The following is a 25,425-nucleotide window of genomic DNA, read 5'->3' as shown; positions in this document are numbered from 1 at the left end:
AGAGTTTAAGTGGTGGCTGGGTTATCACACAAATCTATAACTGAGTAGCATTTTTGCTACTGCTATCATAGCCTTTTTGTAGGCTTATTTGGTTTCTGACTTCTGTTTAGGGTCATTATCCATATTGTTGCTCAGTGTCATGAAGAAGGCTTGGATAGCTACTTGAGATCTTATGTCAAGGTAGGTAAAAGTAATTGAAATGTTTCCTTTTTCTGTTTCTCTAAAAAGAGCAAATTTGGTTGCATCTGTTTAATTTCAATTCTGGTTTTCCTCCCTAAGTATGGTTATAAAGCTGAACCCTATGTTGCTTCTGAATATAAGACAGTACATGAAGAACTGACAAAGTCCATGACAACAATTTTAAAGCCATCTGCTGACTTTCTTACAAGCAACAAGCTACTTAAGGTATATATTGAACCATACTTTTTATTTTATATACTTACATGATCATAACTGAAGAATAACTGCATTGAAATAGTAGTTGAATGAATGTTTTCTTTTCTCTGCAGTATTCATGGTTTTTCTTTGAAGTTCTGATAAAATCAATGGCTCAGCATTTGATAGAAAACTCTAAAGTGAAGGTATGTCAACTTTAGCAAAAAGTCGTTATTCTAAACAAAATTTGCATAGTCTCTGCTTTCTCTAATTGCATATTAGAAGAAAAAGTTCTTTATACACATGGATATGATTTATATATAATAACTTGATTTGTAAGAAAGTGGAGGAAAGATCAAAGCAGCAGGAGAAATCAATTGAAATAGTAGATAGGAAAACTAGAGGGGTAGATTCAACATTACTGTAAAAGGTTAGAAACCCCTTAAAATCCATACAGCAGAGCTGTCTGTGTAAATCTGCAGATTCTAGTGAGATCTCTTAATAGTTATGGTACAGTGAGGCTGGAAGCAATAGATAACACTGGACTTTGATGTAAGCATTACACAGAAATATGTGGCTTTTTCCTGAGCAGCACAATAGCTTTGATATAAAATGACTCTGAGAACAGTGAATTGCACACTCTGTAGAAATGGGAGGAATTCTAATTAATTAATTTTAAACAATCAGAATTCAATAAAGAAAAAAATGTGTTACACACAACTATTCTTCCCGTTCCTCTGGAGTGCAGGAGAAGCTCAGTTAGTTTGTCAGGCTCCCCATATAGTACCAAAATCAGTTGTGTATTTTAAGCCAAACCTCCCCCCCACCTCAGTCTGCCCAGCTGTGTTCTATTCTGACTTTGTTTTCTGTGAGTAGCTAAAATAAGCAAAGAATGTCTGACTCCATCCTGTTATTTTGCATTTGAAGAGGGGAGCTCGTGAAGGGCAGGTGTGAGGGGAGTTTGTGAGGGGTGCTTGTGGGTGGAGGTCATGATGGGAGCTTGTGAGGGGTAGGTGTGAGGGGTGCTCATGAGGGTCTGGTGTGGAAAGAGCAGGTGCCAGGGGCAGGCGTGAGGGGAACTCAAGAGGGGCAGGTGTGAAGGGAGCTCGAGAGGGGCAGGTGTGAAGGGAGCTCGAGAGGGGCAGGTGTGAGGGGAGCCCGGGAGGGGCCGGTGTGAGGGGAGCCCGGGAGGGGCAGGTGTGAGGGGAGCTCGAGAGGGGCAGGTGTGAAGGGAGCTCGAGAGGGGCAGGTGTGAGGGGAGGGGAGGGGCCGGTGTGAGGGGAGCTCGAGAGGGGCAGGTGTGAAGGGAGCTCGAGAGGGGCAGGTGTGAAGGGAGCTCGAGAGGGGCAGGTGTGAGGGGAGCCCGGGAGGGGCCGGTGTGAGGGGAGCTCGAGAGGGGCAGGTGTGAAGGGAGCTCGAGAGGGGCAGGTGTGTGGGGAGCTCAAGAGGGGCCGGTGTGATGGGAGAGGAGGGTTAGGCATGAGGATTGAGGGGGGATCATGAAAGGAGAGCAGGGCGGCCATGGGCCATGAGGGTGGCCATGAGGGGAGATCTTAAGGGGAGATGAGGGGTGTGGATGTGAGGGGTAGGGGAAGCAGCTATACAGAGTAGGCCACTATGGGAGGTAGATGAAGGATGGCTGTGAGTGGAGATCATGAGGGGAGATGAGGTGTGACAATGAGTGTCTTTGAGTGGAGGACATGAAGGGCAGCCATGAGAGGAGATCAGTTTGCCCTTAGCGATACAGGTTAGTTGTGGACTTGGCAGTCCTGGTTTAACGGTTGGACTCGATGATCTTGGAGGTCTTTTCCAACCTAGTTATTTCAATGTTTCTCATTCTATGATTCAAACTTTTGCTTGTAGTGTCATGAGATTCTAGTTGTTGTGTTGACGTTTCATATAAGGAAAAGGATTTGTCTCCATTTATATGCAGAGTCACAGAATGGTCTGGGTGGGGAGGGATCTTAAAGCTCATTTAGTTCCAACCCCCTGCCATGGGCAGGGACACATTCCACTAGACCAGGTTGCTCAAAGCCCCGTCCAGCCTGGCCTTGGACACTGCCAGGGATGGGGCAGCCACAGTTTCTCTGGGCAACCTGTGCCAGTGCCTCACCACCCTCACAGTAAAGAACTTCTACCTAGTATCTAATCTAAACCCGTCTTTCAGTCTAAAGTGGTTCATACCATCTGTTCAAATAATTCAGGAGTTTTAAATGTCTGTTATCGATCTGATGTTCCTTGAGCAAAGAGTTTGCACTTCTGGTCACTCTGTGAACAGAGTGTTTCTTATTTCGCACCATTATTTTGGTCTTCTTTTAATCAGTTATTATTGAAAAACACTGAAAGGATTTTTGTTGGTTCTAGTACTTACCAGACATTTCTGGCAGTACTTTTTATTTTGCAGTATTCAGTTCTCTGAGAAGGATACAGTTTTTCTAATTACAGAATGTGGTGCTTCTGGGCAAGGTTCACATTGTGTATGTGGAACTTTTGTAGCTTGAGGAAGTTTTCTATTGGATTTGTTAGGTGATGCTCTGAAAACAACAGCATGCTGGTTTTGCTTGGCTAAAGAAAGTTTATATAATTTTTCTGATTTTAACAAACTTACAGAAGTCCTCACAAATTAGGAAACAGTGTATTGGTTTAAAAAAAAAACTTCAAAGAAACCGCTAACTTGCTGTCATGCAAACCCATTTCCTTAATTTAATTATTACTTCCTTACAATAGGAATTGTATTTTTAAATTGATATCAGAAGATGGATTAAAAAAGCACAGTAGAATATGATATTTTCAAAGCATGAATCTGTAAGCAAACAAAAAACAAATGCAGTTTACTTTTCAGAATAACTCCACCAGTGTTCATGTTTTCAGTATCCTTGCCAATGTAATCTACATCTCTTGTTTAGTATGGCATACTACCATTGGGGAACATTCACATTATTACTAGCTCTTAATATATATTTTTTTCCATTTTTTTATAGTTATTTCTTTCCTCTACAAGTGCTCTGCTGACTCATTTGCTCAGAGCTAGTGTGTCTTTACTGACCCATGTAATTCTAATAATAAATTAATATTTGGAAAGCCCCAGCAAGGAACAAGACTTTCATTTTAGGGAAAAGGAAGTTGGTAAGGGAATGATGTGTCAGTTACAGGTGCCTGAGACTGATTTTATTACCTGATGTTACAGAATTACGGTGTGAATTGGGGTAGGCATACCCATGATTATTACTCAGGAAGACCTCTGTCTCTTTATGTGTAGGTGACCTAAGTAACTATAAGGGAAGGCACTGATTATTTTCTTTTTTCAGTAGTAAGAACCAGTAGCTGAATTCCAATGGCCTCAGGTTTGCTGTACTTGAAAGACTAAGCAATTCATTTTGTGATTTACTGTATGCTATAAATTACATGCTATGGTCTTTTGTGGTCTTCTGAGATAGATTCCTAAGGGCTGTTATAAGTATGCCTGGGTTTTTCGTTAAAATGCACCAAAAGATGTAGGCAGGAGACAAATCAGTGTATGTTTATATTTCTGAAGATTAGTCTAGGAATTATGACCTTGTTTAAGTGGCATTGTGCATCCATTTGTAGCAGCAAATTTTGTCTATTATTTGGGGTTACATGATCATATAAACTTTGCAAGATATGGTAATTTTAAGTAATCTTTCCGCCATACAAAATTTTTTAGGTAGATTAAAAATTTATATAATTTCATTTAAATAGCATAGTTGTAAACACACATTTTGTAGAAAGTACCAATTGGGAGCTTCAGGTTAATATTTTTTGCATCTTCAAAAGCAACTCCCAAATACGAGAAATTCTTTTAACAGGCACCTTTAGATTCTAGTACTTTGCTGCATATCACCTTGAATTGCTGGTTTTTGTCATTCTTCCCTGCAATAACATGAAGTAAGTATCAGAGCTTACAAACTACTGGAGTGATTTTTGTTGTTGCCTCCACATTTCATGTTAAAAAAGACATCTCCAGTTTTAGAACTAACCTCGTTGTCATCTTACTTGAGACATGAAAGAAATATGAGCAGGGCTTACCTCTTGTTTGCATGTATCCTTGTTCCTAAGCATAGCTTCTTGGTCTACAAGCCTTTTTAATATCAAATAAAGTGTTTTGCTAGCTTTTTTCTGTCTTACTGGGTGAAGTAGTAAATGGAACATGCATTCAAGCATTTCCTACATAGGATATGTAATTAGAAGACAATTTTCTGGGTGCAGCAAAATTATTTCTATAGCAAGAATTTTGTAATATTTAAAAAGTATTTAATTACTGTCCAACAAAGACTTAAGTTACAAGAATATGACAGGACACTGACTGGCATACCCACCAAGAGATTGTTATGTCACTAATGACATACTAATGACATGTGTTGATATTTATACAGGGATCTTTTTCAGTCTTAATATCTATTTTTTGAAAAATAGAGCTAGCAATTTTGGAGCACAGTTCAAACACAAAGAGAGCAAATCATGTAATCATAGATTTATGCAAGGTCTTGACAATGACTTGTTCTGCCTAGGAATACTGCATTCAGTGCTGTTAAAAAAATTATTAAGTAACAAAGTATTCAGAGAACTTGGATGTTCTGATTTTCAGTTTTCAGAAAGAAAAGACATAGTGACTGTACAGTTGAAACAGTTCTTGTCAGTATCAAGTTGTTGAGCTTCCCATCACCTGTCATTTTGTCATTCAGACAAAAACCAGAATCTTTATTAAAGACTGTAAGTTATAGATAAATGTAAGAGGCTCTTAAGTGCCAAAAAGCTGAAGATAATATAGATGGTGAGTGGAAAGGAAAAATTGTGAATCTTCTAAGCCAATTGGTGAACTATGAAAAAGCAAGGGAAAACAGTTCTAATTGTGGCAAATTAAAACCATAGAAAGTAAGATTCTGAACCTTGGGTTTTGGGGTGGTTGATTTTTTTTTTTTTTTTTTTTTTTTGTGAAGACAGATCATAGAGTCTGATAATGCAGTTACTATATGTGATCTAGATGGTATCTGCTTTGGAAAGGAAAATAGGTTATATGGAAGGATTCCCTTTTATTCATAGCTTCTGTCATTAAGTTTACTGCAGTCTAGAAAAATAATGCATTACACTTAGCTTTTATACATATGTTTTTGTATAGTATCCAAAGGCTGCTTTGCTTGAATTTTGGTTACAGATGTCAGTGCCTGTAGTAATATTGTCTTTTAACCCAATGCTCTTTTTCCCCCTTCAGTCTATAAAGTTTAGGAAAATCTTGTATTTAAAGGAAATGTTACTTTAAATGACAAATGAGAAAAATTGAAAACTTTCTTTGTCTCCCCTTTCCCTGTCAGGGTATCTGTGTCTAATCTAAATGAAATTTTCTCATCTATTTTAGTGTTATAAACCATATTAAATATTGTATCTGAATTTGTTTCTAGCTGTTGCGAAACCAGAGATTTTCAGCTTCCTTCCACCATGCAGTTGAAACAGTTGTTAATATGCTGATGCCACACATCACTCAGAAGTACAGAGACAATCCAGAGGCTTCAAAGAATGCAAACCATAGCCTTGCTACCTTTATAAAAGTAGGTACAAAAGCAACTTAGTCCCTCTGGTTACTTTTTTCAATGATACAGCTTCTTCATGGATTTTAAAGAAACTTAAACCCAACTCATATAAAACTGAATACACATAATTCTTTCTAAATATAATTCTATGTCCAAGTTAAAATGCACTAAATTATAATTTGCATCTTCTATAATCAAGAAGACCATTGTTCAGAAGTTTGATAGTTTTAAAAATGAGCTTATATTTTATCAGAAAGTGTATTTTGGGGTATTTTTCTTTAGAATTATCATCTAGGTTATCTTCTGGAGTAGTGGTTTATTTGCATATATTTTATATAGACAGACTTGCAGTGTCTTTCCTTTTTAAGCCAATAAGATCCAGTAGGAAGAAAAAAGGATGGGAAATATTTTCTTTTAAGAAGCTACTAGTGGTATGTCATTTTTGTTTCTGTCAAGATAGAGGCATTTTCATGAAAATGCTTTTCATTTGCAATTTTACATTCTGCTGTCTTCAGGGAAAATTTTGTATTTGTATATGTATAAATTTATTTAGCTTCCTTGTTTTATTGTTTATTATATTCAAACTGAAATACCAATAACGTGTTTAGAAGATAAACTTACTGAATACAAAAATATAATTACTGAGCACTGCAACAGTACTAAATCGATTGTATCTTGGTTTTGCTTGGTTTTCTCAGAGGTGTTTTACTTTTATGGATAGAGGCTTTGTTTTCAAGCAGATCAATAACTACATCAGCTGCTTTGCCCCAGGAGATCCAAAGGTACTTAGTGTTTTTAAACAAACTATTTTTAGGACTTGCCTCTTGATGCATGCAGATAGAGTACTGCATTAAGTCTTCAGACTTCTTCCCAGTTACGTTAGAAATCCCTGTACTGTGCCTAGACTGTGGGGTTTTTCCATCAAATCACTTTTCATATTTTGGTTTCCATCTTCAGGCGCAACTTTACCATCCTAGACTGTGTGTACTGTGAAAGGGGGGAGGGTGTGCAATGCTAAGCAGAAATTTTACACATGAATGTGAGAAAGCCTAAAGTTGGAAGAGTTGATATCTGCTAAATTTCTGTACATTTACTGTAGTGGTGAAAGCATGTACCAGGTATTCAAAGACTTTCTTCTGTGGGTTCAAACTTTCCTTTTAGCATCCTAGTAAATTTAAATAACTTCAGACAATGGGAATAGTAAATAGAATTATATTGAGTTATATTGAGTTGTCAAGTATGAACTGTGCTGGAATTATTTTATACTGACATGTCGAACTTTGAGAGTTCTGTATCCCTCATACTGCAAGGCTGAAGGAAATCACCCTTTTGTGTTAAAAAGCTGGTTTTAGTGTGTTATTCCAATCACTGCATAAGATATTTGATTTATACCTTAAATTCTTTTTGCAGACTCTTTTCGAATTCAAATTTGAATTTCTCCGTGTAGTCTGTAATCATGAGCACTATATACCTTTGAATCTACCAATGCCATTTGGAAAAGGCAGAGTTCAGAGATACCAAGGTAAATTCTTCTGTAGTAGTATATAGTACATATCTTAATTGTCACCTTTTTATTATTATACATGTAGATATTGTAACTTCAGGTCTGTGAGATGTTGGAAAGCTTGAAATTGTTAAATTGAAACCTAAAGTTGTAATCATTTCATTTAAACTAAAAGGAATAGTTTAGGTAGCAATCTAGCCAAAGAATCTAGTCATTGAAAGATGCGTTGAACTACATCCTTGACTCCGCCTCCCTTTTCTGCTATGATTGTTTGATTTTTTTCATGAGTTAGCTTTTAATTCACTAGCTGCAGAAGCCTGCAACACTCCCATAGGTGTCCAGTTTGAGGTTTGGTGTGGTTTTTACTACTTCTTTCATATACCTGTTCCAATGAAAAGGGACTTCAGGAGGTCTGTAGTGCAACCTCCTGCTCAGGTCACATCAGGCCTTCCCTTCCCCAGCTAGAACAAGCTCAGTTCCCTCAGTTTCTCCTGACAGGACGTGTGCTCCAACCCTGTAACTACCTTGGTGGTCCTTTGCTGAGCTCCTTTAACAGAAGTTAGTCAATCATGGTTTACCCTGGGCAAATCTATCCTGGCTGTTCATGGTCACACTCTTCCTCTTGTTGAAAAACGGCTTCCAAGAAGACTTGCTCCAAGGACCAAAGTGAAGCCTGTAGTTCCCTGAATTCTTCTTGCCCTTTTTTGAAGATATGTGCAATGTCTACCTTCAGTCATCACAGGGTCCCAATTATGGGACCCTAACCCTGATCTCTGTGGCCTGACAAAGGTGAAAGTGAGTGGTCTTCCAATGTTATCAGATAGCACTCTCAGTATCTCATCTGGTGCTGTGGATTTGCATGACTGGAGGTCTTGCAAGAGATCTTTTTTTTTTATTCTTTTTTTCCCCACTGGAGCTCAGTCAGGAATGCCCTCTTTAGCCCAGCTGGGCTCCTGGTACCTCTAGCTTTGTGCCAAAACAAATAATATATTAACTATTGCATTTGTGGCTCTGCAGACCTTAATTTCTTCCAGGCATTGAACTATAGCAGACATCAGTGAGCAGAGATGAGGAAAGAGCTTTTAGAGGTGCAAGTAAACGTGCCTAACATTTCTAGTGTTGTAGATTGTTATTTTTTTCTAAATATTTATTCAGTAGACTGCTGGCTTAGTGAAGTTGGGTATAACTAATTAATGCTTTCACCATGGTGGTAGAACAAGATTTGGGACTAAGAGCTGGACAGCTGCATAGAACTTGTTTCTGTCTGTCTTTTTCAGCCTTTAGGAGTGTCTTTAATAATTGTGGCATTAAGTGTCTTTGATTCACTGCATGAATATTTCTGTAGAAAAGGAACTATGAGTTGAAAAGAGCAAAACTAGAGAAAATAATGTTTCTGATTACACAGTAAAGAACAGTTTAAAATGCTCCTCCCTGGTGAACTAGGAGTTCAGCCAGAAAAGGAAACCTTTATCAGGAGTGTTTCTGGCTCGTTTTGCTGTCTCAAGCAAAAGAGATTTTGGATCAAGTGGTTGGCTCTTAAGTGCATCCTGTAGAATGTCTGTACTGTCTTATCTATTTTTCTTTCTGATTTAATGGATTCCCTTGCTGCAAGAGTTCTTTGAAAAATGGAAGTGCTTTGAGATTAGCATCTGTTTTTTGAGTACTGTATTAGACAATGACAGCGAATGAGAAACTCTTGAATACCTCTTCAGCCTAAATCTGAAACTCATATGCATTCTAATAAATAAGGCCTTCAAGCTGAAGTTGCTCTTAAGCTGTCATATATCCAGTACATAAATGAGCTGTATTATGTTATTACACAAAACCAGACTTCTAAAGGGGAGCAGTTTGACTTTGTTGTGTCAAATATGCTGGGGTTTTGTGTGTGTCTACATAATATTTAAATACTGTATGGGCCTTAGTAAAGATTTACGGTTAATTACAGTCAGAACCACTTTATAAAATAAAATTATATTGCAGTGGTTTAAACACAAATGTTAAAATATTCTTTAATTACAACTTTATTGCAATTAATGCTGAATATATAAATATTCGTGAGCCTGCGGGGAGCTGAGGGGGAGGGCAGGGGGAGGGCAAGAAAGGGGGGGGAAGTGAGCGAACGAATTACCTGACTGGGTTTAAACCACGACACTGCAAAATACAGTATTGTTTAATTGTGGCAAAGTTGCCGACTATATTATAATGCAGATCAAATTTGCATAGATTCATGTAAGTTATCTTGTTTAAATATTAATGTGTACTTTTGTGTTCTGATATATTGAGAAGAAATGGCTTAATCTGGACACCTGTGTTGCAAACGCAGTTGCTTCGTTCACACTTCTATATACTGCAAGGTTTTGGGGGCAGTTTTCTTAAAGAATATCAATTAACAAAGATCACAGCTTTATAGTCTATATTCACAACAGATACATGTGTAAGATAACCAAGAAGGAACCTAAAACTGCAGTACAGAATCTAAAACTTCTTAATCCATGTTTCACTTGCAGTCCTTCAAATTTACTAACCTGTGACTGAACCACAGACTGAAATTTAAATTTTATTTCCGTCATACAACTAAATTCCTGAAAGATGGCCAGTGCAAAACCTTTATTCACTGAGTGTGTTTTCAGTGCCTGAATATAGATATAAAATTTGAATTTGGAGCTATTAAGATGCTGATCCAGGAAAATTTCAAAGGAACACTTTTGAGTATTGGGCAGTGTTTAAAATAATTTTAATACTTTTTAATACTTATAATTTTCTCCAACATCTTCTGATTGACTATACATACATCATCATTGTCTGTTTAGTAAATGCATCATTACAGTGAATTGGGCTAGGCATATATGAATAACTGTGATTAGATATTATAGTCAGTAATGTTGGAAACATTTTACTTCAGCCTTAAGTTAACTGATAAATTGATTTAAATAATACCATTCCTTACATTGAACTTATACTTTACTTCCAGACCTTCACCTGGACTATTCATTAACTGATGAGTTCTGTAAAAATCACTTCTTAGTGGGACTGCTTCTAAGGGAGGTGGGCAATGCATTACAAGAGTTCAGAGACGTGCGGCAGATTGCTATTAGTGTGCTCAAGAATTTGATGATAAAACATTCTTTTGATGATAGATATGCCTCCAGGGTAAGTGGATTGCTGTGCTATTTCTGTGCAGACTGTGATGAAAATAAATATGAAAATTGTATCAAAATCAATTTGCAAATCACATATTTTTACCAAAAGAAAGCACAAAGCACCTGTGAACATAATTACATGTATTTATTACATTTTAGCACAATGTAATCTTAACTGCTGTTCTTAAAGTGATCAGAGTTTTACAAATTTTTTTAGATCTTTTGTTTTCATTAAACACTAGGTCTTGATGAAAGGACAGCTGCCAAATATTATCTATTATTCATAAAATGAGTATAAGAAACCTAGAAGTCATGGTAGTAAATGTTGAGTAATTATTTATTTTTTTTTTTCTTGACCTTTTTTAACATGAGTTGTACTGTGGAGAAGCCATAAAATTTCAATGGAAGATATCATTAATTTATCAAGCTAACTTAATATTAATTTACTTGGTTAGCCTTAACTAAAATCACATTAATTTTTGGCTAAAATCACATTAATTTAGAGGGTTTTTTTCTGCATTATGTTGAAACGTAATTTACTGACCTTTTGTATATTAGACTGAAATACAGTGATGATCACTGCTTTTGCTATTTGTGAACATATTGAATGTGGGATCTGGTTTGGCGAATATTTATTAAATACTCTTTTTTTTTGTAATTTGGGATTGAATAGCTTTAAAAAAATCATGAGTAAAAAATAAATCTGTAACTGTTAATGAACTGTTAAACTCTGTTTAGAGCCACCAAGCGAGAATAGCCACTATGTATTTGCCGCTCTTTGGGCTGCTCATAGAAAATGTTCAGCGGATCAATGTTAAAGATGTGTGTCCGTTTCCTGTTAACCCTTCCAGCAATGTAAGTGACCATTTCTGTTTGATAGCTTGAATTATTTTCATTCTAACTTATGGGCAATGTGTGTATGAAGCACTGCATACTTTTGTCAAACAGAGTTTCATAAGCTTCAGAATTCTGTGAGTTTTTTTGCCCTGCTTTTTCTGAGCTTAAAAGCTTAGTTAACCTTTATGGTTTTGGTTGCAGTTTCTCTTGTCCAGCTAAGTTATGCCTAACATGATAATCAGCTAGTTTGGTTCTACATACAGGTTGCAGTGTCCTTATTGATTTCTGCTTAAACCTCTGAAGATTTCTGGAGAGCGCTAGGGCACATAGATTGCCACAGCATCATTCTGATGCCACATGGTTATACTGCTATGTAACATTGTGCTTTTTTGGCATCTCTGGTGCATGTGCCGCTGTTTCAGTACAAACTGTAGACCACACAGGACTGGATCCACTGCATCTTTTTGAGTGCTAAGAAGAGCAGACAAAGAAGCTGAAGAAACAGTGTATTTAAAATAAAAAATATCAGTTGTTTCTGCAATTTAACGGCCTTCCATTTGTATCCGTTACCCATTTTTGATACAATTTCTGTGAGAGGAGTTTTCATTAAATTGTCTGGTTTTTACTCAAAAATTACTCATCCCTTGAGTCTGCCTACCAGTTTGTGTCAACAGTTACCTCTATTCTTGTAGATCTTTGTGTATTTAATAGAAATCCAAGTTTAAGAAAGAAATGTGTTTCAAATGTTGCTCTAGAAAATTAAGCATGTCACTAAGTCCATAATGTTGGAAAACAGTAATCACATTTTCCTCTCTTTTCCAAACAGAGTGCAAAGGACGAAGCCCTTAATTTGCCAACTGCAAGTCAGCTAGTAACACCGCAAAAATCAGGGAACACATTGGATAACAACCTTCCTAAGGATCTATTTGGTGTTATCTCTGGCATTGGTAAGCACTTAAAAATAAAATAATTTAAAAAAGGAACTAGTTTCCTCTTTCACTTGTTACCAGAAATAATTGTTCTCCAATTTTGATTGCTTTCACGTATATACTTGAATATTACTGATGCTTTCATCAGCAGAATCCTAATGCAATCAGCTGTTCAATGTGGGTCAGAATTGTTGGTCTGCACACGAAATCTTTCATTTGAGAATTTTTTGGTTTTGCTTTTGTATTTGAAACTAAAGCTATTTCCTGGAAAATGCTGCTTTTTCCCCTTTCAAAGGTGATATTTCCTGTCTTGCTGCAGAGAAATGGGAGACAAGACTAGCCTTAAGTAATCTGTGGCAGAAGTGTCATAAATCCACATTTTTATACATGATGTTAGAGACCACCTCTAAGTGGAGTGCTGCTGCTGCACATGTGTGGGCATCCTCCTGTCTCTTGTTTTAGTGTGTTTTACTATTTCTGCTGTTTGCTGTGATTACTTGTGTCACTTACTAGTCAGAAAAAAAAAAAAAAAATACTAAAAATGGGGAAGGGATTTTTTTTTTTAAATACACATGCTTTGTCATGTAAGTGTGTATTGCTACATCTGGCTTTTACGTCTATGTGTATGTATTTGTACAGAAGTCTGTGTGTATATATGCAGTTGGGTTTTTTGTCAGAGATAGGCACTAAATTAAGTGGATTAAGTGTATACATACATACTTTGCTGAAACTGTAGAATAAGTTTGTCTTCCTTACAAGTAAATGGAATTAATTATTTGCCTTCTTAAAAAATATATACATATATGGTGGCTTTAGAAGTCCAACTAAAAAATGGTGTTACTTTTTTCAGTATATGTATTGTTTCAGATTTTTATATTGTTTTTGTAGCTTCCCCATACACTGCATCAACGCCAAATGTTAATAGTGTGAGAAGTGCCGACTCAAGAGGCTCTCTTATAAGTACAGACTCAGGAAACAGTCTCCCAGACAGACAAAGCGACAAGAGCAATTCTCTTGACAAGGTAAAAAAACAACAGACCAAAACAAAAAAAAAACAAAGTGCATTCCTGAAACTTTATCTTAATTCTCATTGGAGTTAATTTCCCTAATCTCCATTGGGAATGAGCTTTCTAGAGTAACTGTAGAGCAGTATTTTACATAAGTTATTCTTTTGCAAAATTATTATAGTATGAACTCTTTTTGCATTGCATTTAAGCTGTTTTGCAGAAAATACAAGATTTTCAATGTAGAGACATATTGAGCAGTTGGGGGTTTTGTCAGAGAAAGGCACTAGATTGAGTGTATTGAGTTGCACTGGGGAGAGTTGAATTCCAGTTAGGATAGCTGGTTTGGTTTCGTGGAGACCTTTACTCCATCCTGTTCTATACACACTATGTGTAACTTTTTTAAGATGTTGAAAAAAGAGTTGCTGTGCTTTCTCTGGGTAATTTATTTTGTGTTAGTTTAACTTTTCTAAATCATTTCAAAGCTGTTCACATTTCAAAGCTGTTACAAATTAGGAGCTCTGGCTGCAGTAGCTATGAGGTATTCAGTCATGTCTTTCTAGAGCTTGATGTTGATACTGATCACATTTAATTTTCTTAGATCTTGTTGTGCAAGTCACAACATGTTAACTTTTTCCCCTTGACTCTGACATGCCTTCGTGTGGCAGAGAGAGAAGCTTCTCAGAAGGCACTCTGCTCATGCTATGCGCCCTAATGGAGAAGAAGAAGAAAATTCTCACCCTGCAAAGAAAAACCGTGTTACTATGGATTTTTCACTTCTGACAATTCCAGCTTTGCCAGAGAACATTTTGCATGCTGCTTTCTCTCTTCAGTTACAAGAAGTATTTGGTTTTTGTGCTTGGCATAGTTAAGCTGCTTAGTGAAGTGTGTGATCAGTAGTTTTGCCACTTCTTTGCAACAGTTGAATCTCAAGCCAAATATGTACAATGTAACCATGTCAAATACCTTTAAATGACAAACCTGGAATGGTTCTTTCACATGATTTAATTTCAGCACAAAAATTCAATCAGCTTAAGTAGCAGCAGAATTTGAGTCTTAGGGTCTTTAGTATAAATAGAACTAGAAAATCTTCTTTGACATTGACAGAATAAATAAAGCAATATTTTATACATACACTGTTGCTAAATGGCAATGCTGTCATCTATTCCTTAGTTGTCATGTTGTTAATAACTAATGTGTAGTGTTTTTACCAAATAAAAGGGTTTTCAAAGGCATCATCATCCTTTGAAAATTCTACTCTGGTCTGCTGATTTTGGCAGTACAGGATTTATGTTTTGCATGCTGTTAATATTTTCCTTTTCCTTAATACTTAATCCTGGCTTCTTATTTGTTGCTTCTCAAACTTTCTGGTAGATCGGTTGCTGAGTGCACGTTATCTTTGAGTTTTTGCTCATTGCTTGATATCACACTGAAAAGCCATGTTTTTGTTATAATTTTTTGTCAGAATAACCTGTAAACTATACTTGTAGAATCAAAATTGGCTAGAAGTATATCCGTTTCTATTTTAATATGTGCATATTTTATAGGTTTTTGACATAATTTTAAACTAAGCTTGAGGGTAGCTATAGTCCTGGTTTTATCCATGTATATGCTCAACTATTTTGGAGAGTGTATTAGCTAGCACTCTGGACAGTATCTGAAAGTCTAGGAAACGCAAATTCTGGTTCTACTCTGCCACCCTTTCATTGCCTGCTCTATTTCAGTATCCATAAAGCTGTATAGTAGCACCTCTTTGTTCACCAGAGATATGTCAAAGGTAACAGTTTGCGAGGTCATTAGAATCTGCAATAATCAGGCTTATATAGATGTCTGTCTCCCAAATTACGGTAAGTTCTTGCTAGGTTCTTGAGGTACTGGCACTTCTCATTTTGTTTGTGAAACCAAGTGCTTTTCTCCCTGGAGACTACTTTTTAATTCTGATATGAAGGATTTCTTCTAAAACTTCTATGTGTCCTTAAAATGGTCATGGAGCCAATATGATCCAGCATTCTTGCAGAAACCAAAGTTGCATTGACTTGGCGGAAGACTTGCAAAAAACGTCTGGTTCATTTTCCATTTCCTTAAGTAGCCTCATACTGGAAGTGAGAATCAGGCACTAAAAAGAGCATAATTTATGCTTTAAGCAAACTTTTATATAGTATATCTGTGAAAGCCTCAGACTGAGGATTTTGTAACACCTGACTGTGTGGAAATTACTCTTTTGCAGATAAAGAGGAGTCTCTGCCTGAAGTTCAAGGATTTGGGGTTTTTTTTTGCTTGTTTGTGTGTTTATTTTGTTGTTTTTTTTTTTCGTGGCACACATTTTTGAAAGATCAGTTATGAGTTGTTGTTTTTCTTTTTGAACAGACTTCAGTATTGAGCATTGCTGATTAACTTCCCACACATGTAGGACTTGTATAAGCGAATCAGGGAGAAGGATTTAAAAAAAAAAAACCCAAACAACAAAACAACAACTTAATTTAGTTATTAGTTATTTTGAGGCAAGGGCAAGTTACTTATCTGTAGTTAATCTTCCAGAATGCAGATTCTTACCATTCATGTGTATTTTCCTTTTGGTTCTTACGTCTTTAGATGGAAAGAATTTTGTAGAGGCAGGTCTGTCTCCAGTTCAGCATAAAGTCTCTTCAAAAGCCAAGGAGCATATGTGTATCATCTAACAGTAGCATTTATTTTTAAAGTATTTCATCTAAGCAGAAGAGGCATGCCTGATCTCTACAATGTGGTATCTATGTATAATTAACTTGATTATTAATCATCATTAGGTGACTTTTCCTCTTACTCCTCCCTCGGGGGGGTGGGGGGTGGGGTGGGGAAGAATCATACAAAGGAGGAAATAAAAATAAACAGAGGTAAAGAGGCCTGATTTGGTATACTTCATGTGTGTAATGTGTGTTTTAGTGACCTGTCTCTACATGAAACATTTTTGTCTCCATTCTGAGATCCTTTTTCTGTTGCAGGAATTAATAAAGCAATTTAAAATGTTATAGTTTTTTATCAGTTTAAAAACTCTTCAACCAAAATATATCTCTTTTCTTGTCAGAATCATCAGAGCAGCACTTTAGGAAGTTCTGTAGTTCGATATGACAAACTTGACCAAGCAGAGATCAAAAGTCTGCTTATGTGTTTCCTTCATATTTTGAGAAGTATGTCAGAAGGTATGTAATTCCACCTATTTTTTTCAAAATTTTGAAATCACGTATTGGATTTATGCCTGTGATTTTAATACTTTTTCAAAATCAGCAGAATTTGGGGGGTTTAGGTGCCATGTTGTTCTGCGTTTTACAAATGTGTGATTGATCAAATTAAACTTGAATGAAACCTTGTAAGCATTAAATACGTATTATTTCTTCAAAGTGTGAGGCTAACTAAAGGACTTGTTAAGAAACTGAGTATTTGTGTTTGACTGTACAGTCTGGTCTGGAAAATGGAGGTGAACAATAGTTCATTGGTCACTAGAATAGTCTTGGACTAGTCCATTCCTTCCATTCCTTCCGTTCCCTGTATGACAGGAAACCAAATTACTTGATCTCTGTGTGTATTTCCGTTTCTGGAATGGGGATATTAATGCTTCTTCATTCTCCTGGGATATTTGTGAGATGATCCATACTATCCTGAAGAAGGTTTACTATGATCATAGAACTCAATCATCATTATCCATGATCAATATCTTAAAAAGAGGGCAGATCTCTTTTGGTGAAAGCATTGAACTTTTCAGTTTGTGCTAAACATATCAGAAGTAGTTAATTTGTTTCTGTGCCTATTTTGATAATAATTTCTAAATATCAAGTTTATGTGGTACTTTAATTTATTACCCCAATTTATCAAGAATGAGAATTGAAAGGTTCATTTAATATCCAGTCACACCATTACATTTTCATGTAATTACATCAATATTACTTTATGTATTTTAATTGCAAAGAATAATGAAATAAAAAATATAATTTTCACTATTTTACACTTTGGAATATATAAAAATTGTTAAGAATTTCTAGGAAATCCAAGTTAAAATTTACATAAGCACAGTGGAGGTTTTTTGGTCTCAATACTCCTGGAAAAGAACAAGTGTCAAATCAACTTTGCCACACATCTTTGTAATAATTTTGAATTTGTTAGCCAATTTTGAACATTTTTGGTGAAAGAGGCTAGGTTTTGGCTGTGTAAATACAAACTTTGTAAGAAATAGTCGCTCTTGAAATCTGTGCAAGTAAAGAAAGTCTGAAACCTGCACTGAAAATGCATCCGTAGTAAAACATTGTAAATGAAAAAGAAGAAATAATAAATTCTAATTTTAAAAGATGTTGAGACCTATCTATAAAGCAAGTTATAGGACTAACACTGTATTCTGTAGTTTTACAGGTTTAGAACATTGGAATCTCTACTGACTACACAATTATTACTAACTGAAATATGAAATTGTATGGGAATATTATGGATTAATTGAAAGCTTTTTTTAGAAACTCATTTGAAGAATTGATATGTTCATTGGTATAATGAGCTTCAAGAAAAATTTTAAATTAATAATTACCTGTGCCCCACAAGCCATTTTTAGATTATCTGAATCCTCATTATCTGAAAACTAAGAACTTAAGATTTTTGTGTGCTTGCTGCCTTTGTCTTGTTTGTAATATTTTTCATTTTCCTAGATGCATTGTTTACATATTGGAACAAGGCTACAAAATCTGAACTGATGGACTTTTTCACGATTACAGAGTAAGAGTTTTGTTGAGCTTGTCATAAAATCACACATTTCATTATATTGTTAAAAACATGAGTTGGGATATAAATGTGTATTATATACATTTTTATTTATTTGTTTGAAAAAATCATGCCATCTTGGTCTGTTTAGCAGTCCTCAACTTGAGATGCACAATTGCATGTCTGTCCGATTGCATGATAGTTTCTGGAATTAGGCTAAACAGAAGTGATCTTGGGAAGTTCCTAAACAGTGAGTAGTGCTCAGAATATTGCTATGCTCGTAGAATAGAAGAGGAACCAACTGTCTTCTTCCCTGTTTGCATCAAAAAGCATCTGGTAACGTGAACTGGATGAAATTATATGGTTGCCTATCAAAATTAGTTGAATTGTGTAACTTCAGAACCAAAGGGTTGTGGACCGTCCTCTTAGCCTTGTGTCCTCTGCCATTCTGTAAAAAAGATATGGGATGAGTCCAATATTTGTTATCAATGGCAGCACTCCATCCCTTGCACATTTAACGTGTTTCTTCATGGAAATCGACTGGTACATAAGTAAAAAGTGACGAAGGCACTGCTTGCTTAAAGTTGTGCACTACAGAAGCCCTTAACGCTTACTTTGCTTGTTTATACAATCATAGAATAGTTAGGGTTGGAAAGGACCTTAAGATCATCTAGTTCCAACCTGCCTGCCATGGGCAGGGCCACCACACACTAAATCATGTCCCCCAGGGCTCTGTCCAACCTAGCCTCAAACACCACCAGGGATGGTGTATTCACAACTTCCTTGGGCAACCTATTCAAGGAACAGTATTTTGCCATTAGATTCTTACTTAAGGGCCAGATAGGATTGGTTTGTGATCAAATCAGTAATCTCAAATTACTAATTATCAAAGAAGACTTACATCACAAAAGCAATATATGGAATAAAAACTAAGATTTCTATATCGTTACTGCAGTGGATGATCTCACATTTCCTTAAACAACAGCAGGAACAAGACTCATAAAAGCCTAGAGTACTTTCTGGAAGTATTTTGTCAATTCAGTTAACCTGATTTCAAAAGAGCTATATTTAGTTTTTCTTGGCTTGGGGACTGGAAGGGAATTTTAAAGGTGGGAGAAATAAAGAAGTTTTATGATGTAAGAGTTTAAAGGTAAATAATAGTTGAATAATTCCAATGTGCATAAATGTTAAGGAAATGCTTCTCTGACTTGTGTGTTCTCTGCAGAGTATGCTTACACCAGTTCCAGTACATGGGAAAACGATACATAGCCAGGTACTGTGTGGAATTTAAATTTCACTGTCTTGTTCACTAAGAATAGTAGTGTGTACTGTATGCCTTGAATCTCTTATTACAAATACATTGCATGAGTAGAACAGTTATTGTGAAATGATACCTAACAGTTTGAAGTGACTGGTTACTATATAACAAATCTGTATCCTGTCTGAAAGGCTGGTACGTGTTTAAGAATGGTGTGTGTTGTGTATATTATCAATTACTTGAAAATCCACCCATTAAATACTATCTTTTACAGCACTTTTTTCCTTGCAATAGGAAGAAATTTTATTATTTTTATGTTTATTCACTTGGCCATAAAATAATGTCCATTGAAACGTTTTAGAAACTTTATATATAGTGTTTTTACTGAAAGGTGACTGGTGAACATTCCAATGCTGCTGGTTTTCATTTTGAAGTTCAAAGTACCATTAGATAAGTGTATATTCCCAAGGCTGTTCAGGAGAAAATCTATGGGAGTCGGAAACATGCACTAAATTATTTGAGTATCATTGCTTTAATGTGGTTTTTAATGCAAAGTAGTTTTTTTAAAGAGTAAGATACAGCAACTTGCTTAGGCCTTACACTGTGGCTGATATAATAATACTGTTATAATTAAACTTGTGAGGTTGAAATACTGGCTCTCTTGAACTCAGTGAGAAAGTCGCTGACTTCAGGTAGTAAAGCATTCTAACTAAAATGTTCACTGTTTTGTTAGTAATTTAAATTTAATAGCATTAAATAATATATACATATTAATATAAATATAATAAAGTAATGTAATAATTAATACCGCTTTGTACAAACAACAGACTTGACTATCTCCTTCAAGATTTTTCAGGAAAAAAAATTTCTTCTCTGTTTACATACCCCAAAGGAAAAATTAAAGGCCAAAATAAATCTGACTTTCTTAAGGTTTTGATTGTAGCCTTTGCGTTTAAATGTACTTCAAACTCTGGACTTACAGGAGTCTATAACTTTCAGACTTTTTGTAAAAATTCTTCAAACTAGTTTGTAGAGCAGACTACAACAGTTTCTTTTTTAGTTACCGATCACCTAGTTTGTGTACTTCACATTACACTGAATAAAAAGCTATAGAAATCATCTGGTGTTCTGCAGAGATTTTCTGCATTTTCCTGGTAAATGTAGCTTTCTGGTCTTTCACATTGTCATTACTGTGAAGTGTATCACAATCAATGCATGTATTTTTAAAATACTCTAATGAGAGAGAATGAAAGGGAACAGGGAATTCTGTAATTCAAGCACTGGTTTTCATTTTTCATCAGCTCTGGTGGTGGTACTCAATAGGAAGTTAGCCTGTACTGATTGCTAACACAGATCACTTTTCTGTTTTCTTCACTGGGTTGCTGCAAGTTTAACAAAGTATATGGCTCTTCTCCCTTCCTGCTTGGGTAAGATGTACATAATACCTCAGTTAATTCCTGCACTCCTGTTGCATGTCTGCTTTCTAATTTTACCACTGTGTGTCCTAACTTTTTTCTCGAATTTTTACAATCAAAATAGAGGATTTGGTTCTGAGTTCTGAATATTTTCAGAATATTTATGTCCTCAAATACTTATGTTTTCAAAAGCTCTGAAGTAAATTTAGTATTTCAAGAGCAACTGCTTGTCTGCTTTTGCTTTCATGCTTTGAAGTTTCCAGAAAGAGTTTGCTGTGATGCTTTTTTAAGCTACCTATTTTTGTTTTATAAATAAAACACTAAATAGGTTGCATTATAGTTCTTTCTCTAAAATTGCTTATGCTTAACTAACACTTCCTGTCTTGCTGCAGTTTGACATGTCTAACTTTTGCTTCTATCCCATTTCACCCATCTTGCAGGAACCAGGAGGGGTTGGGATCCATAGTTCATGATCGAAAATCTCAGACATTGCCTGTTTCCCGTAACAGAACAGGGATGATGCATGCCAGATTACAGCAGCTGAGCAGCCTGGATAACTCTCTCACTTTTAACCACAGTAAGTCTCATGACATGGTAACATTCATCATCCCTAACCAGTACCACAACACCAGAGACAGGTCCCAGAGCGACACCAGTGCACTTTGATGACTTTTATTGTTCTAGGTCAAAGGAATAACTGGATGGTCTGTTCCTTGCCGTGTGATAGAGCATTCAGTGCTGACTGATGCCATAACATGGAGCATGGTTAACTAAAGCATATTTTAAAATTGTATTTTTTTGTTGTTGTTGGTTTGGTTTTTGTTGTTTTTTTTTTTTAATTACATGCACCTCAACTTTGTGCTGCGCATACTTAGAAAATTCACTTATCTTTTTTTATTTGCTTTAGTAAGCTTTACTTTTACCTCCTATTTGGTCTTAAAAATGATCGGTGTAAAATCATATTCACTCTGACCGTATCTCCATGTTTTGACATCCTCTAAGGAGAAATAAGTTTCTTAGAATTTCTGCAGAGTTTGTGAAGCCCATGATTTGGTTTGTCTGGAAGTGAAAAAGCGTCCAATAATGAAGTGATTTTTCTGTTTTCAGTGTGAGAAAGATATCAAGTATTCTTGGGATTTCTGTAGACAATGGTAAGATTTAATCAGGTTGAAGTCAGCTTGTATAAAACTGCTGTATTGAAAACTAAATCTGCTTCTGGCCTATCTTTTTAAACATGCTGCTCTTAAATTGCAAAATATACTGTATGCCAATTATTCTGAAGCACCATTTTTCGATTTTGAGCTTCAAAACCCAATGAAACTGGTTGACTAATCCAGTAAAACACGACACTGATACTGAAAAGAATTATGTGCAGTAAAGCCATTATTTAACTGTATGTTCACTGTGTCCATCCTTTTATTTCCCAAAGCATATCTAACTATCCATTAAAATCTTTTAGCTCATTATCTGTAATAAAAAGCAACTATTAGCCTAATGGCACCAGACTCACCACATAGTGCAGTGAAAAAACAAACAAACAAAAAAAAAAAAAATCCCACCAAACCTCTTTGTTTATAAGTGCATTCTCATGCTGTTAAATAGAAGAAATGCAACTCTTTGAATTTAAGAATGTCAGAAAACTTTATAACTGTGCAAATTACAGCACAGTAATCTGTCTGCTACTGCTGCATCATGATAATTTCTAGATGTTTTTTGATAGCAAACGAAACAGCTTTTACGCTATATGACAACATTTTCAGTAAGTTAAAATACTTTGTAGATGAAGACTGAATGTAAAAAAACAAATCTCTGGGAAATAAATAACACTGCTATTCCTAGGCCCTCTGCGAAGAGATTTCATACTTTCAGAACTTCACAAAGTTTACTGACTTTTAGAAACAGTGAGCTGAAAGATTTTAATAAATGCATGCTTCTGTAAAAATAAACTTTCTATTCTTTCCCACCTGAAGGAAACGAATAAAGGAAGGTGTCTCATTCAGATAACTTTGCATAAAGTGATAATAGGGTGGTTGTTTTTAATGTTGGGAATTTAATAAGTATCAGAATATTACAGCTTGTATTGACCAAGGTTTTACAAAGTGAAATTATGTTTCTGTAAAAACCATGTCAAATGTGAAATTGAATTTTATATCTTTGGTCTTGTTGTCTAATTTTTAGTTTTGTTTAGTTGTCAGTCTGCCTGTATCTTGGATCCAGAGTTGTTTTCAGAGCTTGAATAAAACTTGTAGGCATCGTCACTGGGATACATACAGGAAGGATGTAACTTTACTTACTTTTAAAATCATGATTCTTTGTAATAATGTAACTTGTAAATGTAAGGTTTCTCCCTTTCTAAACATTTGAACAAGGAATAGAATTGAAGTCATAGTGTAAGTGATATTTCATGTCTGAGGAATTTTTTGTGCCTAAGTATGAAAATAATAGGCCCTTTGTTCAAATTTCTAAAGCATCTCAATACAAACTACAAGAATGTGGATTTATGTGTATTGCTTGGGTGGGAGGAGAGGAGGATGCTCAGTTGAATAGTGACATGCAAATATAGTAAAATACAAGAGATATACCCTGATCTGTAATAGCTGTATATGATCATTGTCAAGCTTTAGTCAGTCATTAGATATCTCATTTTCAGTGTTCCTAAATAGTTCTAAATTCAGTTACTCTGTGGTAGTGTGACTATGTGGGGGCACAATCATGTGTGTGTCCAGGCAGATGTCCATATTATATGGGGTAATTTTCGTTCCATAGCTTTCTTTTAAGTTAGATGTGAAAAATGGATTCCAATATGTTAGTTACACACGAAGAATACAAAATCATTTTCTCTAGAATAGTAGTGAATTGAACAAGAATAGTTTTTTATTATGTGCTTGGGAAAAGCACTCCTAAATCAGTCTTTTAACTCAATGGAAATGAGTGTTCCTTTACGCTTACATCCTGCGCAAAACTTCTAGCTCTAGTAATAATGCAGAGTAATCCATATTACCTCTTTGTTTGTTTGTTTTAAATTATTTATGTGAAGAAAAAAAAATTGAACTCTGTGGAATTCTGTCCATTGACTACAGTTTTTACTTGTTCTTTAAAGGAGGTGTGAAGTTTTATTATAAATACCATGTCCTCTGTACTCAACACATTTCTAAAAATACTTGTCATCTTTTGGTATCTTTAATGTTATTGAAACCATGAGCTAACTTAAGGATTTCAGGCTACCCAAAGGTGATTTTTATGAAGAAGGATTTTTCTTTTAATTTCTTTAAGGAAAAGAACACTTTGAGTAAAAGAGAATATTTTTCAAACAGCTGCTGTTTGCTTTCAAATGCCAGTTGTTCCTCTTTGTCACTAGAGAGGTGAAGATGTAGCTGGATTGAAACCACAAATAAAGTAAATGGGAGGAGGAAGAGGTGGACGCAGAGAGAACACACACACACGCGCGCACACACACACAAAAAAACAAGGAACAATAAGTATACAGAAAGAATGTATAAATCCAAAGAAACTGGTGGTTATGGGTATGCGTGCATAGTTCAGCCAGGGAAGCAAGGAAGTGCAGAAGAAAGTGGCCAGGTGTCGTTATGAAAGAATATATAGTTTCTTCTGTTCTTTTCTTGGTCTGTACAAGACCAAGGTCATGCTTGTCATTGGTTTAGTAATGCCAGGTTGACTGTAAAACTAAAATACATAAACAATCAAGACCAAATTTTTATGAAGCAGCTAGGGCACATTTGTCAGTCTGGTTCTTAAATATTAATGTTAGGGAATATAAATGGCATATCCTGCTTCAGTACAGCTTATAATATGTTTTTAAAATTATTTAAATACAGTATGGAGCTAGAAGCAATACAATGTTTTTACTAAATATGGAGTTATTGCATGCTATTCTACAGAGCACAAATAATTATTTGGGTCTTCAGCTGCATATGCGTACATGATTATATTCCTTCAATTCTTAGTGTTTTGTATTTTTACAATGGTGGACTTATGATTGACTTTGAGATTCTTATAACATTGCTAAATTACCAACACACATTTTTAGCTGTAACTCCATTCTACTGCAATTCTTATTTTAAGATTATTATGTGTGTGTATAACCTGTACATTTATATCTATATACACATATATGTGAACATCAGACATTTACTGTTTAAACTGCTATTTAATGCTTCTATTGTTGAAATTAGTACTTAATATATTTTATGATCTTTTGCAAATTATGTTAGAATAATTATATGCACTTATGAATTCTTTTTCTATATTGAGTACTAACTTCTCTCAGACTTTTTACGTCTTAATTTTTCCCTAGTTTGGCAAGTCTTTTGGAAATAAGAAACATCTAAATTAGTATATTCAGCACTTACACTTCATTTGGAATTTCTGTAGGCTATGGCCATTCAGATGCAGATGTTCTTCACCAGTCTTTACTTGAAGCAAATATTGCCACTGAAGTTTGCCTTACAATTCTGGATACTCTGTCATTATTCACAATGGCTTTTAAGGTTTGTTCTTCTCTTACTGTTAATATCTCCCATAATTATCTTTTAGGAAAAAACTCAAATATTTTTAAAATTATAATTATATTTTATAGTCTAGTAATACAGCATTGTATTTTTAGCACTTCTAGCATTGTGCTTCATTATTGTGTCATGTAAAAGCTGTTACCCTTTTGCAGCAAATGTTTTGGCTTCAGTT

General features: G+C 35.4%; 1 protein-coding gene across 18 annotated transcripts in view; it reads left to right on the top strand.

Moving 5' to 3' along the window:
* The window catches only part of DOCK9 (dedicator of cytokinesis 9), a 113,749-nt gene that overhangs the window by 69,443 nt on the left and 18,881 nt on the right, over window positions 1-25,425 (top strand). For 5 of the 18 annotated variants that reach the window (XM_057402075.1, XM_057402072.1, XM_057402078.1 and 2 more), the window contains exons 25-39: window positions 111-180; window positions 280-405; window positions 510-581; window positions 5,793-5,939; window positions 6,620-6,703; window positions 7,332-7,443; window positions 10,397-10,575; window positions 11,304-11,420; window positions 12,229-12,349; window positions 13,220-13,353; window positions 16,397-16,511; window positions 18,000-18,066; window positions 19,277-19,324; window positions 21,832-21,875; window positions 25,117-25,232. In XM_057402075.1, coding sequence (XP_057258058.1) covers window positions 111-180; window positions 280-405; window positions 510-581; window positions 5,793-5,939; window positions 6,620-6,703; window positions 7,332-7,443; window positions 10,397-10,575; window positions 11,304-11,420; window positions 12,229-12,349; window positions 13,220-13,353; window positions 16,397-16,511; window positions 18,000-18,066; window positions 19,277-19,324; window positions 21,832-21,875; window positions 25,117-25,232 — 1,552 coding nt within the window. Of the gene's footprint in view, window positions 1-110; window positions 181-279; window positions 406-509; window positions 582-5,792; window positions 5,940-6,619; window positions 6,704-7,331; window positions 7,444-10,396; window positions 10,576-11,303; window positions 11,421-12,228; window positions 12,350-13,219; window positions 13,354-14,003; window positions 14,178-16,396; window positions 16,512-17,999; window positions 18,067-19,276; window positions 19,325-21,164; window positions 21,302-21,831; window positions 21,876-25,116; window positions 25,233-25,425 lie in introns of all 18 variants that reach the window. The other 13 variants (XM_057402073.1, XM_057402080.1, XM_057402071.1 and 10 more) reach the window with 5 other exon arrangements.

Source organism: Pezoporus wallicus, unplaced genomic scaffold (assembly GCF_028554395.1).
Source record: "Pezoporus wallicus isolate ANWC-B61680 ecotype Strahan unplaced genomic scaffold, APGP_CSIRO_Pwel_v1 contig_6520, whole genome shotgun sequence".
Taxonomy (NCBI): Eukaryota; Metazoa; Chordata; class Aves; order Psittaciformes; family Psittacidae; genus Pezoporus; species Pezoporus wallicus.
This window is presented reverse-complemented; position numbering and strand designations above follow the sequence as displayed.